This window comes from Myotis yumanensis, unplaced genomic scaffold (genome assembly GCF_028538775.1).
Source record: "Myotis yumanensis isolate MYYU_CA2020_CCGP unplaced genomic scaffold, mMyoYum1.0.hap1 SCAF_7, whole genome shotgun sequence".
NCBI classification, from domain to species: domain Eukaryota; kingdom Metazoa; phylum Chordata; class Mammalia; order Chiroptera; family Vespertilionidae; genus Myotis; species Myotis yumanensis.
Window position 1 is genome coordinate 69,310,177 of NW_027223758.1, and position 24,545 is coordinate 69,334,721.

General features: G+C 47.2%; 2 protein-coding genes and 1 long non-coding RNA gene across 3 annotated transcripts; all 3 read right to left on the reverse strand.

The window, feature by feature from the left end:
* Positions 1-10,285: 10,285 nt before the first annotated feature.
* LOC139014116 (antileukoproteinase-like) lies at positions 10,286-13,264 on the reverse strand. The gene is made up of 4 exons (XM_070420868.1): positions 13,155-13,264; positions 12,270-12,431; positions 11,698-11,847; positions 10,286-10,518 (listed from the first exon to the last, which is right to left on the reverse strand). The coding sequence occupies exons 1-3, from the start codon at positions 13,237-13,239 to the stop codon at positions 11,699-11,701; spliced, it is 396 nt and encodes a 131-aa protein (XP_070276969.1). The 5' UTR covers positions 13,240-13,264; the 3' UTR covers positions 10,286-10,518; position 11,698.
* Positions 13,265-13,828: 564 nt separating this feature from the next.
* Positions 13,829-14,979, reverse strand: LOC139014654 (uncharacterized). The gene is made up of 3 exons (XR_011472255.1): positions 14,893-14,979; positions 14,594-14,752; positions 13,829-14,078 (listed from the first exon to the last, which is right to left on the reverse strand). It is a non-coding gene; the product is annotated as an uncharacterized lncRNA (long non-coding RNA).
* Positions 14,980-19,227: 4,248 nt separating this feature from the next.
* LOC139014655 (antileukoproteinase-like) lies at positions 19,228-20,774 on the reverse strand. Its single transcript, XM_070421609.1, has 3 exons — positions 20,687-20,774; positions 19,800-19,964; positions 19,228-19,377 (listed from the first exon to the last, which is right to left on the reverse strand). Exons 1-3 carry the CDS (start codon positions 20,769-20,771, stop codon positions 19,229-19,231), a joined length of 399 nt encoding a protein of 132 aa, XP_070277710.1. The 5' UTR covers positions 20,772-20,774; the 3' UTR covers position 19,228.
* Positions 20,775-24,545: the final 3,771 nt, after the last annotated feature.

The following is a 24,545-nucleotide window of genomic DNA, read 5'->3' on the forward strand; positions in this document are numbered from 1 at the left end:
GGTGTTGGGCCAAAGGGCACTAGAGCCTAGCCAGGTTGACACGAAAAATTAATACAAACAATATGGAGCCATGGCACTCTGAGGAAGAACAGGAATGCCGTCTTTCTTTTGTGCTGGGGGGTCTGAAACCAGTCACATCTGACACTAACGAACGTGAAGATCTGGTTTCTGGACCCATCAAGGGAGAAATGCTGCCCAGATACTAAGAAGAGTCTTCTCATGCTCTCTGGTTGGACAATATGTAATATGTTGGCGCCTCTTCTCTACCATTATTTCAGATCTTCATGGACAAATCACTATAGCTCACATGGGCCCATGAACTTTTGTAACATATTTTGAAATCAAATTGTTTCCATAGACAGAGGCCCGCACATACCCTAGGAGCAGTTCTAGGCATTTAAAGGGGCAGAGCAAGAGGGGCCCAGACCCAAGGACTGGGGTGCAGGGAGAGCGCCTAAGGTACAGTGTGCCCGAATGGGATAAGAACAATGTCTACCGTACTGAGTGGACCAGACTCCGTGCCAGTGAAGTTCTCCCAACCTAAGTCACTCTGACTTTGAATTTAGGTTCTTTTCTTTTTTAAAGTAAATTTATTGGGGTGATATTGGTTCATAACATTATATATGTTTCAAGTGCACAGTTCTGCAAAACATTATCTGTAGATTGCATTGTGTGTTCCCCACCCAAAGTCTAGTCTCCTTCAGTCTCCATATATTTGACCCCTTGACCCTCTTTGAGTTTAGGTGCTTAACAACCACATGGTACTGACTCATTTGTCTTCTTCATCGTAGCCTCGGGGCCTAGCACAATACATGGCATGTGGTAAGACTTCATTAAACAATTTGTGTGTGAATGAACGGAATGCATAAATGAATCTATAGTTTTTAGTAGATGGCAACAGAGGGTGTGTGAAGTAGGCTTCATCTTGGGTTAAGATCGGGTTAGGAAGGTGGAGTGTCCGTCTGCAAACAGGTTCTGGGAATGAGCATGGGAGCAGCCAGTTTTAGTAAAGTTGAATCTGGTGCTGTCACAACTCATTAAGCAACGTTGGGCTTGCACCTTCTCCTGAGGGCTGCCGTCTCTTGCTGCACATGGGAGTTTTGGTCTAGATCAGGAGTCAGCCACCATTACTCAACTCTGCCTGGGAAAGTAGCCACAGAAAACATGTACATGAATAATATGTGGTTTGTTCCAATAAAACCTCACTTAGTAAAACAGGCAGCAGGATTTGGCGCAGGGGCAGTAGTTTGCTGTCCCTTGGTTTAGATGACATCTGACATCCTTTATATCCTATCAGCCTATGACTTAAAGATTTCAAACCCATGGTGCGCCGGACAGAAGTGATCATATGATATCATTATACTCCTGTGGTGCCGGGGCCGACACTGCTCTTTGATCACAGGCTTCAGTTCTGATGAGGAAGCAGTTGGCTTTTATCAGTTGATCACAGATAGGGAACTCTATTCTCCCTTTCACTCTTTAAGAAGCAAATACTTGGAAAACTCCAGAGTCTCTTGAGTGTGGCATTGAGGAAGATAGAGAGTGGTAGTTACATGGGATTTGCTTTATAAGAATTTATTAAATTGCATATTTATGTTTTAGGCACTTTTCTCACTGTGTTATGTTTGTTAACAGATTAATTAAAATATACCCTCAATGAACATATTGGCAAATTATATATCAATGTTAGCACATTGGAAACAAAAATACTCATACTAGAAATATGAAGTTACATCTGACAATGAAAAACTGACCAAAGAAAATCTTGAAAAATCTCAAAAGTAGGCACACCAAAGGAAATGCAAATATTGAAATAGTCTAAGTGTCTCGAATAACAGGTGTAGCTGGTTTCTTCACTAGAAGAACTCACGTGAGGGGGATTCACTGGCTGGTGGGGGTAGGGGAGCTGCGAGGTCTACTGGCAGGAGAGTCACAGGTTCCAAAACATGTGGACCAGTGCTTCCTCCTTTAAGGGGCTCAGTTTCCCTATTGTAGTGGCGGGACTGCATGACCCCTGGATTATAAAATGAACAACATGCAGAAGTGCAGGACGTCTGACTGCAGGCAGCAGAGAGAAGGGTAAGAAAAATCATAGACGCTGATACATCCCAGCCCTCGAGCAAAGATGGAGAGCCCGGGGCCCAGAAAGGGGAAGGGTGTTGCCCACATCTTCCCAGGACATCAGCGTGGGAGCAGAACCAGAGACGCCCTCCAAAGTGCTCTTCTCCCTGATGCGCCCTGCTTTTCTGACCCTGGGGCAGCTGAGAAGCTGGGGCTGGAGGGAGGTTGCTGCCATTCCCGGCGTGGTACTGGGTAAGTGAAGGCTGCCAGGTTCCCATGGGGTCAGGGTCCGAGAGTTTAGAAGGAATCCAAGCCCCGTTTCAGAGGAGAAGCACTTATTTCAGGGAGAATACCCAGATTGGCCTGCCCTGTCCTTCTCTGTTCTACCCCACACTCACCGCCTGCACACTGGCCACTGTTTTATCTTCACATCCTCTCCCGGAAAGGACCAGCGGGTGTTTCAATAAAACTCACAGAGCATAGCCTTTCTTAGCTTCTGGGCAGGTACTAACATTTCCCATAGAGCACGGACCCAGGCCCCTGGAGGACTGACTGTTATTTCCTGGTAAATTTCTGATAAACTGTAAATTCATGTGCATGTGTGGGTTTTTACTTATGCCTGCGTGTGGGTTTTCTTGTGCCTGTTGTGTCTTTGTGGCGTACCTGCTCGCTCCTCAAGGTGTGGACCGCAGACCAGCCGGATCGGCAGACCTGAGAGCTGGAGAAATGCAGTATCTCTGGCTCCATCCAAGATCTACTGAATCAGAATCTGCATTTCATGGTTCTTGTGCACATTGAAGTTTGACAAGCCTGGCATATCTGCATTCTAGATCTGGGTAACAAAAGGCACACGTGTCTCTGTACCTGAGGACAATGTGTCCCTTGGCCAAAGAGGAAGCATTTCCTGGGGCTGATACCCTGCAACTTCTTAACACAATCATGTATACCCTCTGCCTCATTTGATTTTCCTAAAGGCCTTGGGAGAAGCAGAGAGTGGGGTTGATTTGTGTTGAAAGCCTTCAAAATATCCGAAACCTTTGACTCAATACGTTTCATTCTAGGCATCGGTCCTAGGAGAAGAATCTGCAATAAAGAAAAAGTGATTCACACAGAGGGTTTACATATACACAGAATTTATAATAGAAACCAAGAACTGGTTATAACTGGTTTGTCCAGTGGAGGTACAGCTTTGATGGCATAGCTTTGAAGTGAGCAACAATACGGCCATTTGCTGAGTTTAGCTAAACAGTGTTTCCTGGGTGGTCTCTCCATGCCAAGTTCACACTGTGCAGAAGATTAATGAGCCCACTAAAGTCGTGAACACGGCCCCTGCTCTCATGATCAAGATGTTTAGGAAGTTTGTGTAACATCGGGAGATTGTGCTATAGTGTAAACCAGAACAGAGGATATGGAATCTACACTAATAAAAGAGAAACATGGTAATTGGCATACGACCGCTACCCTTTTCATTGGCTAATCAGTGAGTATATGCAAATTAACTGTCAGCCAAGATGGCGGCCGGCAGCCAGGCAGCTGGAAGCGAACATGAGGCTTGCTTGCTGCAGTGACTACAGACTGCAACTTTCCCGCCTAACTTTCCAGCCTCTCAGTTGCAACTCTAAGCAACTATATACTATGTTGCAAATAAGAAGCTAAACAAAAGCCCAGAAACTGGCTTTCAGTCAGCCGGGCTTTAGCAACATTGTATCGATGTTTTCAGCAGGAGGCCTCAGAGCTAAAGCTGGCCCAGAATAAAAAAAAAAAAAGAAAACAAGGAGCGGTTGGAAGCTTCAGTCACTCGCTTCCGGAAAACAGCCCTCAGCCCCTCACCCAGACTGGCCAGGCACCCCAGTGGGGACCCCCACCCTGATCCAGGACACCCTTCAGGGCAAACCAGCCGGCTCCCACCCGTGCACCAGGCCTCTATCCTATATAGTAAAAGGGTAATATGCCTCCCGGCACCGGGATCAACGTGACAGGGGGCAGCGCCCAAACCCCCTAATTGCCCTGTGACTCTGTGTGTGACAGGGTGCAGCGCCCCAACCCCCTGATCAGCCCTGCTCTGTGCCTGATAGGGGGGAGCTCCCCAATCCCCTGATTGCCCTGTGGCTCTGTGTGTGACAGGGTGCAGCGCACCAACCCCCTGATCGGCCCTGCTCTGTGTTTGACAGGGTGCGGTGCCCCAACCCCCCCTACCCCCCAGGCCCTGCTCTGTGTGTGACAGGGTAGAGCCATAACCTCCCCATTGGCCCTGCCCTGAGTGTGACAGGGTGCAGCGCCCCAACCCCCTGATCCGCCCTGCTCTGTGTGTGACAGGGGGCGGTGCCCCAACTCCCCTATCGGCCCTACTCTGTGAGTGACAGGGGGGAGCTCCTCAACCCCCTGATCAGCCCTGCTCTGTGCGTGACAGGAGGCAGCACCCCAACCCCCTGATGGGCCCTGCTCTGTGCGTGACAGAGGGTGGCGCCGCAACCTCCCCATCGACCCTGCCTTGAGTGTGACAGGGGGTGGTGCCCCAACCCCCCAATTGGCCCTACCCTGAGCGTGACTGAGGGTGACATTGCAACCTCCCGATCCGCCCTGCTCTGTGCATGATGGGGCGGCGCCACAACTCCCCAATCGGCCCTGCTCTGAGCCTGACCAGGGGCTGCACTTAGGAATTGGGCCTGCCCTCTGCCACCCGGGAGCAGGCCTAAGCCAGCAGGTCGTTATCTCCCGAGGGGTCCCAGACTTCGAGAGGGCACAGGCCGGGCTGGGGGACCCCCCCCCCCCCCGCCACCCCAAGTGCACAAATTTTTGTGCACCGGGCCTCTAGTCTATCTATATAAAACCCCAATATGCAAATCAACGGAATGGCAGAACGACTGGTGGAACAACTGGTCGCTATGATGTGCACTGACCACCAGGGAGCAGACGCTCAATGTAGGGGCTGGCCCCAGCCTGCAGGCCCTGACCAGTGGTGTCGGGGAGCGGGGGGCAAGGGGGCTGGCAAGTGGGCGGCACCAGGCCAAGGTGGGTGTGAGCGGGGGCCCTGATCACCCCTGATGGTCACCCCACAGATCGGCCCTGATCACCAGCCAGGCCTAGGGACCCTACCCGTGCATGAATTTCGTGAACTGGGCCTCTAGTTACATATGATGATACATCTCAACCTTAGTACCTATTACAGCATAATGACAGTCAAGGGAAAAACAATGCACTTAAATCAGAAAGAACCCACACCTTCCCACCAGATAGGGAGGGGGAGGAGGCCAGTGGCCTGCCTGTATTCTAGTCCTAATAAAGCCTTGCCTTGTTTTCTCTATAAACTGTTTCTTATTCTCTATGGATTGAAAGTCACAATTAGAAAGAACAAAAGGGATGCTTTGTGAGATAATATCATTCTAGCTCTTTTGTGGGGAGGACGGCTTTGCAAATTATGGGCAGTTTAGGAAAATGTTTCTCTTTCTCTGTGTAGTCCAACGGTCGCCAACTGGTGGTTTGCGGACCACTGGTGGTCAGTGAGGTCCAAAAGGTTGGCGACCGCTGGACTGTACACTTTCTCAGAATTGTTTATCCTTCAGGGGTTGTGTGTTACAAATCTGCCTCGTGTTATCTGATCCAACCACTACTCTCTGGACACTCAGAAAAATAGACAATTATTTGCAGTTCACAGGCCTGACCATGTTGTCAATGCCCAATCTGGGTTATCTCAGGAAACTTGGAATGCCAAAGACCTCACTAGACCTTCCTGCTCCACATTTCCTCCCTCCAGCAAGGGTTATTCTAGAACGAGGACCCCAGGCTCAGGGAAATAACTCTACCAGGGGTGTGCCCACGTGTCAGCTTGCAGGGGAAGGTAGCCAAGCCTGTTTTCCTGAAAGGAGATAAACTTCTTAATTACACAGAGAACACATGCTGAAAATGCGGTGGCAAGTTTTTCTTTCTTTCTACTTTTCTTCTCTAATTTTTTGACAATGATCACTTTTCAAAAATGAATCATTTACTAATGAATTAAAAATATTTAGAATCCAGAAATTACATTTGCTTATTTTTTAGGCTATATTTAGAGCAGTTTTATGTTCGTAGCAAAAAGAGGAAAGTACAGAGATCTCCCACATACTACCCACTCCCACACAGGCATAGCCCCTTCCATTACCAACATGCCCCACAATTCACCAATTATAAGAATCTACATGGACATATCAGTATCAACCAAAGTCCATAGCTGACATTAGGGTTCACTCTAGTGTTGTATGTTCTATGGGTTTGGACAAATGTATGACATGTATCCTTCCTTATAGTATCATACAGAGTAGTTTCATGGCCCTGAAGATCCTCTGGGCTCCACCTATTCATGCCTCCCTCCCCAATCCTTGGAAACCACTGAACTTTTTACTGTCTGCATAGTTTTGCCTTTTCCAGAATGTTGTGTAGTTGGAATAATACAATATGTATGTATGTAGCCTTTTCAGGTTGTCTTCTTTCACGTAGTAATATGCACTTAAGATGCCTCCATGTCTTTTCATGGCTTGATAGCTCGTTTGTTTTTATGGCTTGATAGCTCGTTGTTGCTGAATATTCCACTATCTGGATTACCATTTATTATTCATTCACCTGCTGAAGAACATCTTGGTTGCCTCCAAGTTTTGGCAATTCTGAATACAGCTGCTGTAAACATCTGTGTGCAGTCTTTTGTGTGGACATAAGTTTTCAACTCCTTTGGGTTAATACCAAGGAGTGTGATAGCTGAATTGTATAGTAAGAGTATGGTTAGCTTTGTAAGGAACTGCCATATTGTCTTCAAAAGTGGCTGGACCATTTTGCATTCCCGGGAGCAATGTTGCTCCACATCCCTGTCAGCATTTGCCATCGCCAGTGTTCTGGATTTGGCCATTCCAGCAGGTGTGCAGTGTGTCTCAGTGGCGTTTATATTTGCATTTCCCCGATGACAGATGACGTGGAGCATCTTTTCACATGGTTATTTACCATCTGTACATCTTCTTTGCTGAGGTGTCTGTTAAAGGTTTTGGCCCATTTTTTAATCTGGTTGTTTGTTTTCTTATCGTTTAGTTGCAAGGGTTTTTGGTAAATTTTGGATAACAGTCCATTATCAGATGTGATTTTCGCAAATATTTCCTCCCACACTGTGGCTTGTCGTCTTATTCTCTTGACATTGCCTTTCACAGAGCAGTTTCTCATTTTAATATAGTTTTGGGTAATGATTACTTTTTATTTTAATCCTCACCTGAGGATATTTTCTTCCATTGTTTTTAAAGAAAAAGTGGTATGGGGCGGGGGGGGAAGAGAGAGAGAAACATCAATGTTGCCTCCCCCCAGGCACCCCTACTGGTGCCAGGGATTGAACCTGGAACCCAGGTAGATGCTCTCGACCAGGAATAGAACTTGAGACTCTTAGGTGCACAGGCCAACACTCTAACCATTGGGAAACACAGGCCAGGGCATGAGCACTTTTTATCATTGTCCTTAGGTCAGGTTTCCTGGGAAACAGTCTCAGAGGCAGATATTTATGTGCAGGAGATTTCCTGAGGAGCAACACCCATGAGAGGTAAAAGAAGCAGGACTGGAGAGAAGGAGAAGTGGAATTGTGATGCAGGTGCAACAAAGTCTCAGCCATTTTCATGGCAGCCCTGGAGCTGGGGGCCCTTCAGAGGTGTCCCTAATCAAACAAGGGAGCTAGGCCTTTGCACCTTAACATCAAGCAGTCCATGGACACAGGTTGCCCTGGGAACGGGTGTGAAGCAGCTCACTTTGGCCCAGGGAAAGTCCCAGGGAGGGACTAAGCTGTGAGTGTCAGCAGCTAACGCTCCCAGCAACTGGGTGTGAGTGCCTCAGCACTAAACGGGGATCTGGACAACATACCACACCATCCACTCTATAACCCCAAATACAAATAAACTTGAAAATAAAGAAAAGAAATGTGGGGTTTGGAGATAAAGAATATTCAGCTCCACCACTGACTGACTATGATGTTGAGCACTTCTCTTTGGGCCTCAGTTTCCCCATCTTCACAGAAGGTGTTACTAGACAGGCTATCTTTGACTTCCTAGTTGTAGCTAATTGCGACACCCATACGTCACAATCACCAGGTAAGCAGGTGCCCTGGAAGCTGACCACACAACCTAGAGAAGATGGGGCTGAGGTGGGGCTGAAGGATTGAGGGGAAGCTATAGTCACAGGGGGTTCACAGAACTAGATGGGGTGACCCATCCTACTGGGACTGTCCCTCAAGGTGTTTCTATGAATCATTACATTGATTTGTGAAGTAGCAGAACAAAATGGGACCTGAATCATCCTTTTATTACACAAATGAGGAGCCAGGGAACATGTCCAATGTCACAGACTGAGTCAGTAGCAGACTTAGAAACAAACCTCTCAGTTCTTGAAACCTAACCAAGTGATTTCTCAGTACCCCAATGTCTATACCTTGAGAGATTGAACCAAGGTTTATTTTGGTTGGAAGAAAGAGATATTCCCTCAAGCTAACTTCCATGATAGGAGACCTGTTTGAAAAGAGTCAGGATGAAAGAGCATTTCCCTCACCCTCCTCTTTAAAAAGGAGAGACCAAAGCCCTGGCTGGTTTTTCTCAGTAGTTAGAGCATCGGCCAGAAGACTGAAGGATTTCGGGTTCAATTCCCAGTCGAGGGCAGGTACCTGGGTTGCAGGTTCATCCCTGGCCCTGGTTGGGGCCCCGGTGGGAGGCAACCAATCAATGTATCTCTCTCACATTGATGTTGTTCTCTCTCTTTTTTTAAAAAAAATATATTTTATTGATTTTTTACAGAGAGGAAGGGAGAGGGACAGAGAGTCAGAAACATCGACGAGAGAGAAACATCAATCAGCTGCCTCCTGCACATGTCCTACTGGGGATGTGCCTGCAACCAAGGTACATGCCCTTGACCGGAATTGAACCTGGGACCTTTCAGTCCGCAGGCCAACGCTCTATCCACTGAGCCAAAGTGGTTAGGGCAATGTTGTTCTCTTTCTCTCCCTTCCACTCTCTCTCTCTAAAAAAAAAAAGGAGAGACCAAGGGACCAGAAACAAGCAATATGAGCACAGAACTCTGCAGTCAGCCTTGGACAGATTTCAAATGTAGCCAGAGTATTGGGAGGGCAGATGCTCGCTTAGCATCGTAAGGGTAGAATTAGATAAGATCAGATTCCTTCATATAGACTTTGGGAGGCTTTCAGGGAAAAATAATATTTCAGGTTCAAATATTTGATTTTCAATGAGCTATCTGTAAACTCGAGCCAGAGTGGGTGACAGCAATCCTTATCCTCCTTCTCCCACCAAAAAAAATTAATTTCTCTCTCCTCTCTTCTGGACCCCCACCACTCAACCACACAGAATCAACAGACACTGAAAATTGAGTTCTAACCCTTCCCCACCCAACACCAGAAGCATATGTAAGAGAAAATTGTTGCTATTCAGTGGACCTGGAGAGCAACGATAATTTATTTATACGTGGTATTCCTGGAGTGAGGTTTCTGACCCTTCTGCTTTCATTTCCCACCCCCAACCCCACCCAAAGATGGACTAGAGACAAACAGATCCATGTGGGATCCATGATGAAATGAGGCATCACATAGAACTCAATGGCAGGAAATAAAACAAAGCTAGCCCATGGATTCCAAACAGTGGTCGGGACTGTATTATTCATGTAATAAACAAATTCCAAATCTCAGTGGTTTAACACAATAAGAATTTATTTCTTGCTCATGTCATAGTCCCAGGCAAGTGGGGAGGAGAAGCTGTGATCCACAGGATCCACAGGCTCTCAGGCTCCTTCCATCTACACCTTCCTCTAGGTCCTCGAAGTCCTCTCCACGCACAGGCAGCTGGTGACAGAGAAGTTTTGTGGGCCAGGGCCAGAATTTGGATGCGTCACTCCCACTCACATGTCATTGACCAGAACCCAGTCATATAGCTACCATCAACCGAAAAGAACCTATTATGCAACACCCATTGGACTATTATGGAACCGGCATTGCTATTATCATCCCTCTATTAGAGATAACCAAACTGAGGCTCAGTGGGACAAAGTCATTTGCCCCAAATTATAGATACAAGATGTAAACCATATCTGCTCGACTCCAATCGCTTGCTTCTTCCTACTTCATAGGTTGTGGGAGAAACCCCCCACATGCAGGCATTTCATTCTTCATCTCACCCATCATATTCCAGGTCAGACTCAATGAGTCAAGGAAGATGGAAACACAGAGAAAACTTTGTACATTTATTTATTCATTAATCAACAGACATTTCCTATTTGTGCCAAGCCTCAAGTTGGATGCTGAGGATTTATAGCTAAAACAGGTCAAAACTTAGCCCCCAAGAAGATATTGGTCGCAAAGCCACATATCATCAAGGTTCTCTCATTTTTTCCAGGCTTGAGGAAAAAGGAATCCCAGGAAGTAATTCCATACACACCAGGAAGTCCTAATCTAGATTTATTCTGTGGAAAGAAAATAAAACAGAGTCTCAGCACAGGAACAATCCAAGTGACCCTTACATCCTTCCCACCAAGAGGATCCTCCTGCCACCAAGCCCTTAAGTCCCTTGGGATAAGTAGAGAGAGACCATGATACTGGAATAGGTGAAAAGGTGCTGATCTTTGGCCTAGGAATCAAGAACAAATCCAGGCTTTTCCCTGACTCTTGCTTCGGTCTTCCCTCTGGTAAATTAGGACACTAAGCGAGAGGACCCCGCAAAGGCCTCTACATCTGTGCATCATCCTAGGGTTTCCTGTGGTTTCAGATGACCCAGCCAACTGAGGCCATCGCCATAGCAATACTATGTCAATGCACATAGCAACTCTAGTCTTTTTTTTTTTTTTTTTAGCAATAAAACATAGTCATTATTATTTATAATTTATGTGCCAGATAGTATGCTCAGAATTGTATTTCTATTGACAAACATTACTATCTCAGTTAATCTTTGCACAGCTTTATAAATTAGATATCACCACCATCATCACTTTATCGATGAGAGTCAGGGAGGTTAAGTCACTTGTCTCCCTCTTACAGCTGGAAAGTGGTAGAGTCAGGTTTGTCTGACCACCAAGCACGTGCTGTATGCCACAGAGCTGGACAACCTACCAATTAAGTTGTTTTTTTTAAAATTGTGGCAAAATACACATAACAAAATTTACCATCTTAATCATTTTTTAACTTTTCAATTGCAGTTTACTTTCCATATTATTTTGTATTGGTTTCAGAGCATCTCCAGTAATAAAAAGCACTTTCACATTTAGTATTCCAGTGGGTATCATTGCATCCATTTTACAGATGGGGAAACGGAGGCTATGAAAGATGCAATCAGTTGTTCATAGTCACCCAGTCAGTCAGAGGCAGAGATGATATTGAAAGATAGAACTCTGGCCCCTTTTCATGGCTCCTTCCTCCTGGCTTACTCCAACAATCCTTCCCTTCCAGGAGCCAGCACTACCAGTCACAGGTGACCCTGGGGGCTTCCTGATTAGAACAGGGGGTAAATGGTGCTGAGGCAGAAGATCTGCTTGTGGGAGGAGGTACAGGGAGATGCCAAGCATCCTCCTTTGCATGGAAGGGCACCGGGTGGTTGAGGCTGTATGAGGAGGCGGGGAGGTGTGGAACTCTCCAGTCCCTCTCCTTACCTCACACTGGCTTGACACATGAATGCCCACACATCCCCTTGCAGCACTTGAGACTCTTCAGGCAGTGGCTGTCATTCCGGCATTCGTCTCGGGGGTTGAGCATCTTACACTGGCCAGTGACCACTGGACACTTCCCAGGATTGACTTGAACTGGCGAGAAGAGTGTTACAACTCAGAGGCTTGATCCCCTAGGCACCATGCAAACTCCCATCCCCATCTCTATCTCATGCATGGAAATCAGGTCCTCACCCACCTCAGCACCCAAACAGAAGCCAGTGCATGACCTGAAGGAGACTCCTTCCCACTGAGGGAGCCCCAACTAGCATTGTAAGTGTCGGACAGACACACGGACTCATTGACTGACTCACTAGCAATCAATGAGTTGACTGATTGACTGGTTGACTGGCCAGCTGGCTACTCACCACCTGAGAGTACAGAGATGGGAGTGAATAAGCCCTGACTCTGCCGCACCCTCCAACCCACTTCAGAGGAGCCCCCTCCACTTCTCCAAGATGCATGTCCCTCAAACTCAAACCTCACTGGTCCCCTTTCCCAGGACCCTACTTTCTCACCTGGCTTTGATGGGTCTTCAGGATCCAAGCATTTGATGCCACAGGTGCCAGGACAGCATTTCTGCTTCTTTGGACACTGCCAGTCACTGTGGCATTGAGGAGGTTCATGCACAAGACAGTTTGCTGGGTATATGAAGGGGCAGGCTCCAGGTTTGGCTTTTTCTGAAGGGTAAGAACAAGAGAGGGAGAAGGAGCTGATTCTGAGTCATGACCACAATCCTGAATAAGGAATCAACTTCCCAGGAGGGGAGAGAAAACCTAACCCAGGTGGCTGACCCCAGATGAATGCAGGGAGCACTTAGGATTCCAGTTTTAAGGCAGCTGTGGGGCAGCATCAAGCTCAGCCAAGCACTCAACCAAGAGGGAGTCAATAACCCAGGAAAGAAGCAACAGATGGAGGTGTGCTGGGAAATGTTGTAGCATTTGCCAATTTCCATGGTGTAAATACTCCCATCACGATTGATTTCAAACTAATAGTATGATGTCAACTAGCTCATAAAAGTCCTGAAAACTTACCAATTGCCCATTGCAAGCCAGTATAAGCCAGCTCCAGGGCATGGCTGCATAGAGCTCATTAGGTGTTCCCAGGGAGAGGCAGAGATTTACTCTGGCTGGGAGGGAGGAAGCGAGGGGCAGTGAAAGCAGGAGGGACAACTCCTCAGAGACTGGAAGAAAGAGAGCAGATCAACTGATAAAGAGAGAAAGAGAAAGTGGCGGTCAAAAAAGTGATGAGGAAAATCTGGAAAATTAAACAGGAGATCAAAATGATGTGACCGTGAAAAAGAGCAAACAGTAGAAAAGGAAGCTTGAAATTAGGGGCCGTGGACCAGACCATGGGAAAGATGACTTCCAGGTACCGGGATGGCCTGAGAGACCCTGACTCACCTTTGCCAGCATCTACGACAGCCCAGGACGACAGGATTCTGAGGGCCAGGAGCACCGTGAAGACCAGGAGGTTGTTAAGCTTCATAGTGAGGGCAGGAGGCTGTGGAGGTTGCTGTCAGCCGCATCCCTTATACCTCTCGCTGTGGGTGTGGCTCCACCAGAATTGGCCCTGTGATCCCAGCTGCTATTTCATAAGCAGGGAATTCAGGCCAAGACAGAGACTTCACCACCCAGAGTGTCAGTGGTTCTTTCTACCCCAGGCAAGAGTATGAGGCCCAGAGAGGGAAATGTACAACTTGGAGGGGGACTGTCACAGGCTGGTCAGGAGGCCCTTCTGGGACAGTTTAGGGGGCCCTTAGGGATGAGTGGAGGAGCGGGAAGAGGGGAGAGCTTCTTAGAAACCTGGAACAATCATCAAGGTGTGGAAAGGCCAGCAGCCGCAGTATCAGACTAAGTGCAGCAAAAGCGTTGCTCCTCCATCTCAGACGCACAGATACACCTTCCATGGGACCCAGACTCAGAAACTATGACTCAAAATGCCCCACGGCCCAAGGTCAGGTTTTGGAAACTGGCCAACAGGGAATCTGAGTGTCAGAAGACCCTGAAAGAGAAGGGCATGACAGAAATGCAGGAATCGCTCAAAACTATATGGGAAACAGCAGCCCCATCCTTTTTTACAAACCCTCAAGGATCTTTCCGGAAGGCGGAGCACAGAGCGACCCGGCAGTCATAGATTTTCATGGACAATTGTTTCAGGTAGATAACACTTTATTTCTTTGTGTTGCTTTCATAGTAATAAGCATTGAACTCTGATGAAGGAAGTCTGGGGGGTGAGGAGAACAGGGAAGAACTGGAGACCAGTTATCCGAGTCGGAGCCTGTTCTACCAGTGTCTTCTCAGGCCCCGGTAAGAAGGGATTTCTACCTGGGGAGAGAAGACAGGATCAGAGACATGGGGCGGTGCAAACTGTGCAGGGGGCATTGGCTGGGTCTGAATCCTGCCAAGTACCTTCCTCCCAGGAGCGCTAAGAGTCAGGGCCCGGGATTAGGAACACCAGGCAAGCCCTCCTAAGGAATGATATCATCCTGTCCTTTACTTCACAATTTAAATGTGAAGAGGAACGTGATTCATTATAACAAACTGAAAGAACAAAACAAGAACAATTGAAACTAGCCATCACAACCATTCAGTAACGGTTGAGGAGCTGAGAGATAAATGTCCCCGTCATTCACTGAGCAGAGACGCCCACTACACGGAAGTGAACTGTGCATTTGGTGAGGAGCGAGGTCTCTCGATTGTCCTCAAGGCAAATTGTTCAGGGCAGATCCCGGTTTCAAAGCTCTGATCTGTGACTTGCAAGGGCGCTGGCGGCTCTCAGCTCCCTCTGGGACACCTGGTTCTGGGGCAAAGGCAAGAATGGCAACCGGGAGACTTCTTACCTCAATCCAGACTCTGCCACGGCACCATACACTGATATCTACAGTTGTAGAAGCAACACTTCTTGTCCTTCTTGCAGTTTCTATCCCGCCGGCACAGCGGTATCATCGTGGAAGGGCAGCGGAGTGGGAACTCCGGACAGTGTCCAGGTTTGACCACATCTGAGGAACGAAGCCACAGGGTGAGTTGGAGGCACCTGTGAGTCCTTGCTGGGCATCGGTCCCAGCTCGTCCCATGAACTCGTCCTCTGAGGACGTTCCCCACCCCGAGCGCACACAGGACCGCCTCACCCTACACCCACCCATCGCCCTCCATCCAGGCTGCGCCAAGTGGAGGCAGAGGAGGAGGAAAATCCCGGTGAGAACGGAGAGGCTGCTCTGCCTCATCTTGCAGACGTGTGCAGTGAACCTTGGGACTGAACGTTTATATCGCCTATGGCTGGGGCCCGCCGGCAGGGGGAGCTGTAGTGCCCACGACCCAAGGTCACAAGTGCCTTAACTTGACCTTTCTTCACATCAGCGGTTCCTTTCAAGGTCCCCCCCCACCCCCACCCCCACTCCCGGCAGAGGCGCTGTAATAAGTTCTGGGGCATAGGTCTGAGAGCCCATAAGCGCTTCCTCTTTTTCAGGGAGTGTTAGGGCCGACCCCGCCCTTCATAATTCTTGCTTTATGCAGTGGAGTATGAGGCAACGGGAGGGAATTATCTTTCCAGGACATTCCTCAGGTCTCACATACTTCACTCCTCACTATTTAAACCTTACCTCTCCCAACAGACTGAAGAAATGGGTACATTTGAAGAATTTACTTTGAATAAACGAACACTTGAAACACACACAGGCACCATGACAAGGCAAGATAAGGAGCTATTACTAGGATAATTTTCAGATTATGGAGAATTGGAGATCAGTTAACCAAGTCTGGGAATATATTGTGAACTGACTGCACAGACACACGTTTAAGTTGTGTGATGGATATTTTCTACCTTAACCCCTGTCTTTAGGTCTCCATGACTTTGTATAGGCTTCTTTTGTTTGGGGATTTTTTGGTTTTTATTATTTAAAATATATTTTTAATTGATTTCAGAGAGGGAGAACGAGAGGAGAGACCTTCTGCACGCCCCACACTAGGGATCGAGCCTGCAACTTGGGCAGGTACCTGACCAGGAATCAAACCATGACCTCCTAGTTCATAGGTGAACGCTCAACCACTGAGCCACACTGGCTGGGCTTGTTTTTAATTTTTAAAGAAATAGTTACTTTATTTTTTAAAAATTTACCTTTATTGTTGAAAGTATTACAGATGCCCCCACCATTAACCTCCTCCCCCTGTGCCCCCCACAAGGCCTTCACTACACTATTGTCTATGTCCATGGGTTATGCATATATGCATATAAATTCTTTGGTTAATCTCCCCTCTCCCCTTTTGTTTTTAAGGTGAAAAGTCTAATGAGGTCATTTTGGAATGTGAACTGTAGGCCAAATAACCCTTTTAGCTCTCTCTGTGCTCCTGTAAAAGTGTGTGTTGCTTCTGCTTGCTTGTTGGCAAAGGACATACCTATCTTAAGTCATGGTAAGAACCATATTGAGGGATGCACACAGGACCATTGGTACCAGGTGTGGGAAGCAGAGAGATGCTGAGGAAAAAGATGGCTCCCTGGAGCAGCAACTCTACCCACTATCTACTAACTACTCTTTGTTTGTTTGTTTGTTTGTTTGTTTCTTTCTTTCTTTCTTTCTCTCTTTATTCCTTTCTTCCTTCCTTCCTTCCTTCCTTCCTTCCTTCCTTCCTTCCTTCCTTCCTTCCTTCCTTCCTTTCTTTTTAATCAAAGTATAGTTGACATACAATATTATATTAGTGTTAGGTGTACAACAAAGTCATTTGACTTTTATATATCTTACGAAGGAATCACCATGATAAGTTTAATGCCGGGGTCCAGGGGTTCCCAAAGGTGTGGACGGCGTCGGCGAAGAATGAAGGACATGGAGACAGCGTTCAGATGATCAGCATAGTCAGGTTCTTTTTTTATTGTCCTGATACAGCTGTATTTATACTATTTAATTCAATAAGCATGCCTCTATAGTTACATTGTGGTATGTTTTGGGTCCTCCTTTGACCTTTTACAGTTCCTTGTTTTCTTCTCTGACCTTTGCTAAAAATCTTATCTCTGTCTAGCTCTGTTGATTTTCATCTTATCTATTGTCTATGTTTCTGCATTCTATTCTAAAGGTTAGTCTCTGTGTTTCATTATAAGGGCTAGTTTGTTATTTCTATTCCAAGGTCACCATTCTACTGCTCTACTGTTAAGCTATAAGGAAATAACTGAAGGTGATTTTCTTATTCTATGGCCTAAGTAAAGGTTATTGAAAGGGTGAGGGCTACGTCCTCCATCTTGCCCCGAATCCTCCATTTTTGGGCAGCAGCCATGTGCTTAGCAAGGAGCTTCTTCCCGGAAGCCCAAGCCTCTGCTAGCCACACCTAGGATTTCTTTAAACTAACCAATGATAATCAAGGGAAGTGGGCGCCATAGATATGACCACATCCTGTGTAACAAGACACCGACTTGCGCCTGGCCAATTGGCAGGGCCCACAGTCCTCTCTCCTCCCCTTACTCCAACCCCCCTATAAAACTCCTATACCCACAAAGCTTGCTCTCTCTCTGCCACTTGCCACTGCGTTGATAAGGAGGGTAGAGGAGCCAAGCCTGGGCTTGAATAAAGACTCTTTGCTTTTGCATTGGTCACAGCTGGCTCCCTGGTGTGGTCTTTTGGGGATCCTGAAATCTGGGCATAACATTTATGTTCTTTTAGCCTTGCTGGTGGTCTTCCTTGGTACTGCCCTGTGTCGGTGGGTTTTAGTATATGGTATTTCTGTAACACTAGGGGCTTTTACTGATTTATTCCCTTCCCTAGTCCCGTTAATCCCTAACTCCAGGGAAACATTCCCACGTGGGGAAACAACCTTTCTCCAGGAGGTGGCCCTGATTAGAACACATAGTGCTAAGAAGGGGAGCAAACATATTAAGAACAGTATGCCATATATGTTGGGGTCCAACCCCAACAGGTCCAGGGGTCCCCAAAGGTGTGGACGGAGTCAGTGAAGAAGGAATGACACAGAGACAGCATTCAGTTGATCAGCAGCCTAGCCAGGAACTCCAGCCAAGTTCTGGTCTGGATCTCTAGCCAAATTCTGGCCAAATTCTGGTGTTTATTGTCTTGTTACATCTGTATTTATACCAGTTGATTTTAATCCTGTCAATTTCTATTGCAAAGATTAGGGCGTTTTTTATCTCCATTCCAGGGAATAAAGATTATGTAGCTTAAGGGTGATTGTTCATAGTTAAAGTGATTAACTACCCACCTGGCATTTAGTTAAGAGGTTTTATTCCCTCCCTAACTTCAGGGAAAAATCCCCACCTGGGGAAACAACCTTTCTTGGAGAGGTGACCTTGGTTAAAACGCATAGCGCTAAGGGGAGCAAACATATTAAGAACACTATGCCATATACGCCAGGTCCCTTGAAACATATGCTGTGCAGATGTTTCTTTCCTGCAGCGACTGTGTCAAGCAGCAAGGATGGACCGGCTTCCGGCACTGGAATAGGTGAAAAGGTGCTGGTCTTTGGCCTAGGAATCAAGAACAAATGCAGGCTTTTCCCTGACTCTTGCTTTGGTCTTCCCTCTGGTAAAAAAAGGACACTAGGCCAGAGGACTCCACAAAGGCCTCTACATCTGTGCATCATCCTAGGGTTTCCTGTGGTTTCAGATGACCCAGCCAACTGAGGCCATTGCCATAGCAATACTATGTCAATGCACATAGCAACTCTAGTCTTTTTTTTTTTTTTAGCAATAAAATATAGTCATTATTATTTATAATTTATGTGCCAGATAGTATGCTCAGAATTGTATTTCTATTGACAAACATTACTATCTCAGTTAATCTTTGCACAGCTTTATAAATTAGATATCACCATCATCATCACTTTATCGATGAGAGTCAGGGAGGTTAAGTCACTTGCCTCCCTCTTACAGCTGGAAAGTGGTAGAGTCAGGTTTGTCTGACCACCAAGCACTTGCTGTATGCCACAGAGCTGGACAACCTACCAATTAAGTTGTTTTTTTTTTAAATTGTGGTAAAATACACATAACAAAATTTACCATCTTAATCATTTTTTAACTTTTCAATTGCAGTTTATTTTCCATATTATTTTGTATTGGTTTCAGAGCACCTCCAGTCTTAACAAGCACTTTCACATTTAGTATTCCAGTGGGTATCATTGCATCCATTTTACAGATGGGGAAACGGAGGCTATGAAAGATGCAATCAGTTGTTCATAGTCACCCAGTCAGTCAGAGGCAGAGATGATATTGAAAGATAGAACTCTGGCCCCTTTTCATGGCTCCTTCCTCCTGGCTTACTCCAACAATCCTTCCCTTCCAGGAGCCAGCACTACCAGTCACAGGTGACCCTGGGGGCTTCCTGATTAGAACAGGGGGTAAATGGTGCTGAGGCAGAAGATCTGCTTGTGGGAGGAGGTACAGGGAGATGCCAAGCATCCTCCTTTGCATGGAAGGGCACCGGGTGGTTGAGGCTGTATGAGGAGGCGGGGAGGTGTGGAACTCTCCAGTCCCTCTCCTTACCTCACACTGGCTTGACACATGAATGCCCACACATCCCCTTGCAGCACTTGAGACTCTTCAGGCAGTGGCTGTCATTCCGGCATTCGTCTCGGGGGTTGAGCATCTTACACTGGCCAGTGACCACTGGACACTTCCCAGGATTGACTTGAACTGGCGAGAAGAGTGTTACAACTCAGAGGCTTGATCCCCTAGGCACCATGCAAGCTCCCATCCCCATCTCTATCTCATGCATGGAAATCAGGTCCTCACCCACCTCAGCACCCAAACAGAAGCCAGTGCATGACCTGAAGGAGACTTCTTCCCACTGAGGGAGCCCCAACTAGCATTGTAAGTGTCGGACAGACACACGGACTCATTGACTGACTCACTAGCAATCAATGAGTTGACTGATTGACTGGTTGACTGGCCAGCTGGCTACTCACCACCTGAGAGTACAGAGATGGGAGTGAATAAGCCCTGACTCTGCCGCACCCTCCAACCTACTTCAGAGGAGCCCCCTCCACTTCTCCAAGATGCATGTCCCTCAAACTCAAACCTCACTGGTTCCCTTTCCCAGGACCCTACTTTCTCACCTGGCTTTGATGGGTCTTCAGGATCCAAGCATTTGATGCCACAGGAGCCAGGACAGCATTTCTGCTTCTTTGGACACTGCCAGTCACTGTGGCATTGAGGAGGTTCATACACACGACAGTTTACTGGGTATATGAAGGGGCAGGCTCCATTTTTGCCTGCTTTTTCTGAAGGGTAAGAACAAGAGAGGGAGAAGGAGCTGATTCTGAGTCATGACCACAATCTTGAATGAGGAATCAACTTCCCAGGAGGCGAGAGAAAACCTAACCCAGGTGGCTGACCCCAGATGAATGCAGGGAGCACTTAGGATTCCAGTTTTAAGGCAGCTGTGGGGCAGCATCAAGCTCAGCCAAGCACTCAACCAAGAGGGAGTCAATAACCCAGGAAAGAAGCAACAGATGGAGGTGTGCTGGGAAATGTTGTAGCATTTGCCAATTTCCATGGTGTAAATACTCCCATCACGATTGATTTCAAACTAATAGTATGATGTCAACTAGCTCATAAAAGTCCTGAAAACTTACCAATTGCCCATTGCAAGCCAGTATAAGCCAGCTCCAGGGCATGGCTGCATAGAGCTCATTAGGTGTTCCCAGGGAGAGGCAGAGATTCACCCTGGCTGGGAGGGAGGAAGCGAGGGGCAGTGAAAGCAGGAGGGACAACTCCTCAGAGACTGGAAGAAAGAGAGCAGATCAACTAATAAGAGAGAAAGAGAAAGTTGCCGTCAAAAAAGCGATGAGGAAAATCTGGAAAATTAAACAGGAGATCAAAATGATGTGACCGTGAAAAAGAGCAAACAGTAGAAAAGGAAGCTTGAAATGAAGGGCTGTGGACCAGACCATGGGAAAGATGACTTCCAGGTACTAGGATGGCCTGAGAGACCCTGACTCACCTTTGCCAGCATCTACGACAGCCCAGGACGACAGGATTCTGAGGGCCAGGAGCACCGTGAACACCAGGAGGTTGTTAAGCTTCATAGTGAGGGCAGGAGGCTGTGGTGGCTGCTGTCAGCCGCATCCCTTATACCTCTCGCTGTGGGTGTGGCTCCACCAGAACTGGTCCGGCATGGCCACCACAGCCTCCTGCCTTCACTATGAGCTTAACAACCTCTTGGCCTTCATGGTGCTCCTGGCCCTCAGAATCCTGTGGTCCTGGGCTGTCATAGGTGCTAGCCAAGGTGAGTCAGGGTCTCTCAGGCCTTCTCGGTACCTGGAAGTCATCTTTCCCATGGTCTGGTCCCAGCTGCTATTTCATAAGCAGGGAATTCAGGCCAAGACAGAGACTTCACCACCCAGAGTGTCAGTGGTTCTTTCTACCCCAGGCAAGAGTATGAGGCCCAGAGAGGGAAATGTACAACTTGGAGGGGGACTGTCACAGGTTGGTCAGGAGGCCCTTCTGGGACAGTTTAGGGGGCCCTTAGGGATGAGTGGAGGAGCGGGAAGAGGGGAGAGCTTCTTAGAAACCTGGAACAATCATCAAGGTGTGGAAAGGCCAGCAGCCGCAGTATCAGACTAAGTGCAGCAAAAGCGTCGCTCCTCCATCTCAGACGCACAGATACACCTTCCATGGGACCCAGACTCAGAAACTATGACTCAAAATGCCCCACGGCCCAAGGTCAGGTTTTGGAAACTGGCCAACAGGGAATCTGAGTGTCAGAAGACCCTGAAAGAGAAGGGCATGACAGAAATGCAGGAATCGCTCAAAACTATATGGGAAACAGCAGCCCCATCCTTTTTTACAAACCCTCAAGGATCTTTCCGGAAGGCGGAGCACAGAGCGACCCGGCAGTCATAGATTTTCATGGACAATTGTTTCAGGTAGATAGCACTTTATTTCTTTGTGTTGCTTTCATAGTAATAAGCATTGAACTCTGATGAAGGAAGTCTGGGGGGTGAGGAGAACAGGGAAGAACTGGAGACCAGTTATCCGAGTCGGAGCCTGTTCTACCAGTGTCTTCTCAGGCCCCGGTAAGAAGGGATTTCTACCTGGGGAGAGAAGACAGGATCAGAGACATGGGGCGGTGCAAACTGTGCAGGGGGCATTGGCTGGGTCTGAATCCTGCCAAGTACCTTCCTCCCAGGAGGGCTAAGAGTCAGGGCCTGGGGATTAGGAACACCAGGCAAGCCCTCCTAAGGAATGATATCATCTTGTCCTTTACTTCACAATTTAAATGTGAAGAGGAACGTGATTCATTATAACAAACTGAAAGAACAAAACAAGAGCAATTGAAACTAGCCATCATAACCACTCAGTAACGGTTGAGGAGCTTGGAGATAAATGTCCCCGTCATTCACTGAGCAGAGACGCCCACTACACGAAAGTGAACTGTGCATTGGGTGAGGAGCGAGGTCTCTCGATTGTCCTCAAGGCAAATTGTTCAGGGCAGATCCCGGTTTCAAAGCTCTGATCTGTGACTTGCAAGGGCGCTGGCGGCTCTCAGCTCCCTCTGGGACACCTGGTTCTGGGGCAAAGGCAAGAATGGCAGCCGGGAGACTTCTTACCTCAATCCAGGCTCTTCCACGGCTCCAAACACTGATATCTACAGTTGTAGAAGCAACACTTCTTGTCCTTCTTGCAGTTTCTATCCCGCCGGCACAGCGGTATCATCGTGGAAGGGCAGCGGAGTGGTAACTCTGGACAGTTTCCAGGTTTGGCCACATCTGAGGAACGAAGCCACAGGGTGAGTTGGGGGCACCTGTGAGTCCTTGCTGGGCATCGGTCCCAGCTCGTCCCATGGACTCGTCCTCCGAGGCCGTTCCCCACCCCGAGCGCACACAGGACCGCCTCACCCTGCACCCACCCATCGCCCTCCATCCAGGCTGCGCCAAGTGGAGGCAGAGGAGGAGGAAAATCCCGGTGAGAACGGAGAGGCTGCTCTGCCTCATCTTGCAGACGTGTGCAGTGAACCTTGGGACTGAACGTTTATATCGCCTATGGCTGGGGCCCGCCGGCAGGGGGAGCTGTAGTGCCCACGACCCAAGGTCACAAGTGCCTTAACTTGACCTTTCTTCACATCAGCGGTTCCTTTCAAGGTCCCCCCCCCACCCCCACTCCCGGCAGAGGCGCTGTAATAAGTTCTGGGGCATAGGTCTGAGAGCCCATAAGCGCTTCCTCTTTTTCAGGGAGTGTTAGGGCCGACCCCGCCCTTCATAATTCTTGCTTTATGCAGTGGAGTATGAGGCAACGGGAGGGAATTATCTTTCCAGGACATTCCTCAGGTCTCACATACTTCACTCCTCACTATTTAAACCTTACCTCTCCCAACAGACTGAAGAAATGGGTACATTTGAAGAATTTACTTTGAATAAATGAACACTTGAAACACACACAGGCACCATGACAAGGCAAGATAAGGAGCTATTACTAGGATAATTTTCAGATTATGGAGAATTGGAGATCAGTTAACCAAGTCTGGGAATATATTGTGAACTGACTGCACAGACACACGTTTAAGTTGTGTGATGGATATTTTCTACCTTAACCCCTATCTTATGGTCTCCATGACTTTGTATAGGCTTCTTTTGTTTGGGGATTTTTTGGTTTTTATTATTTAAAATATATTTTTAATTGATTTCAGAGAGGGAGAAAGAGGAGAGACCTTCTGCACGCCCCACACTAGGGATTGAGCCTGCAACTCGGGCAGGTACCTGACCAGGAATCAAACCATGACCTCCTAGTTCATAGGTGATCGCTCAACCACTGAGCCACACTGGCTGGGCTTGTTTTTAATTTTTAAAGAAATAGTTACTTTATTTTCAAAAATTTACCTTTATTGTTGAAAGTATTACAGATGCCCCCACCATTAACCTCCTCCCCCTGTGCCCCCCACAAGGCCATCACTACACTATTGTCTATGTCCATGGGTTATGCATATATGCATATAAATTCTTTGGTTAATCTCCCCCCTCCCCTTTTATTTTTAAGGGCCAAAGTCTAATAGGTCATTTTGGAATGTGAACCGTAGGCCAAATAACCCTTTTAGCTCTCTCTGTGCTCCTGTAAAAGTGTGTGTTGCTTCTGCTTGCTTGTTGGCAAAGGACATACCTATCTTAAATCATGGTAAGAACCATATTGATGGATGCACACAGGACCATTGGTACCAGGTGTGGGAAGCAGAGAGATGCTGAGGAAAAAGATGGCTCCCTGGAGCAGCAACTCTACCCACTAACTACTAACTACTCTTTCTTTCTTTCTTTCTTTCTCTCTTCCTTCCTTTCTTTCTTTTTTCTTCCTTCCTTCCTTCCTTCCGTTCTTTTTAATCAAAGTATAGTTGACATACAATATTATATTAGTGTTAGGTGTACAACAAAGCCATTTGACTTTTATATATCTTATGAAGGAATCACCATGATAAGTTTAATGCCGGGGTCCAGTCCCAGTGGTCCAGGGGTTCCCAAAGGTGTGGACGGCGTCGGCGAAGAATGAAGGACATGGAGACAGCGTTCAGATGATCAGCATAGTCAGGTTCTTTTTTTATTGTCCTGATACAGCTGTATTTATACTATTTAATTCAATAAGCATGCCTCTATAGTTATATTGTGGTATGTTTTGGGTCCTCCTTTGACCTTTTACAGTTCCTTGTTTTCTTCTCTGACCTTTGCTAAAAATCTTATCTCTGTCTAGCTCTGTTGATTTTCATCTTATCTATTGTCTATGTTTCTGCATTCTATTCTAAAGGTTAGTCTCTGTGTTTCATTATAAGGGCTAGTTTGTTATTTCTATTCCAAGGTCACCATTCTACTGTTCTACTG

Coding starts and splice junctions, on each gene's coding strand:
- LOC139014116 (XM_070420868.1), bottom strand. CDS start 13,239: ATGAAGCTTAACAACCTCCTGGTCTTCACGGTGCTCCTGGCCCTCAGA. Junction 12,432..13,154: donor TGTCGTAGATGCTGGCAAAG/GTGAGTCAGGGT, acceptor CTTACCCTTCAG/AAAAAGCCAAACCTGGAGCC. Junction 11,848..12,269: donor TGAAGACCCATCAAAGCCAG/GTGAGAAAGTAG, acceptor TCTTCTCGCCAG/TTCAAGTCAATCCTGGGAAG.
- LOC139014655 (XM_070421609.1), bottom strand. CDS start 20,771: ATGAAGCTTAACAACCTCCTGGTGTTCACGGTGCTCCTGGCCCTCAGA. Junction 19,965..20,686: donor TGTCGTAGATGCTGGCAAAG/GTGAGTCAGGGT, acceptor CTTACCCTTCAG/AAAAAGCAGGCAAAAATGGA. Junction 19,378..19,799: donor TGAAGACCCATCAAAGCCAG/GTGAGAAAGTAG, acceptor TCTTCTCGCCAG/TTCAAGTCAATCCTGGGAAG.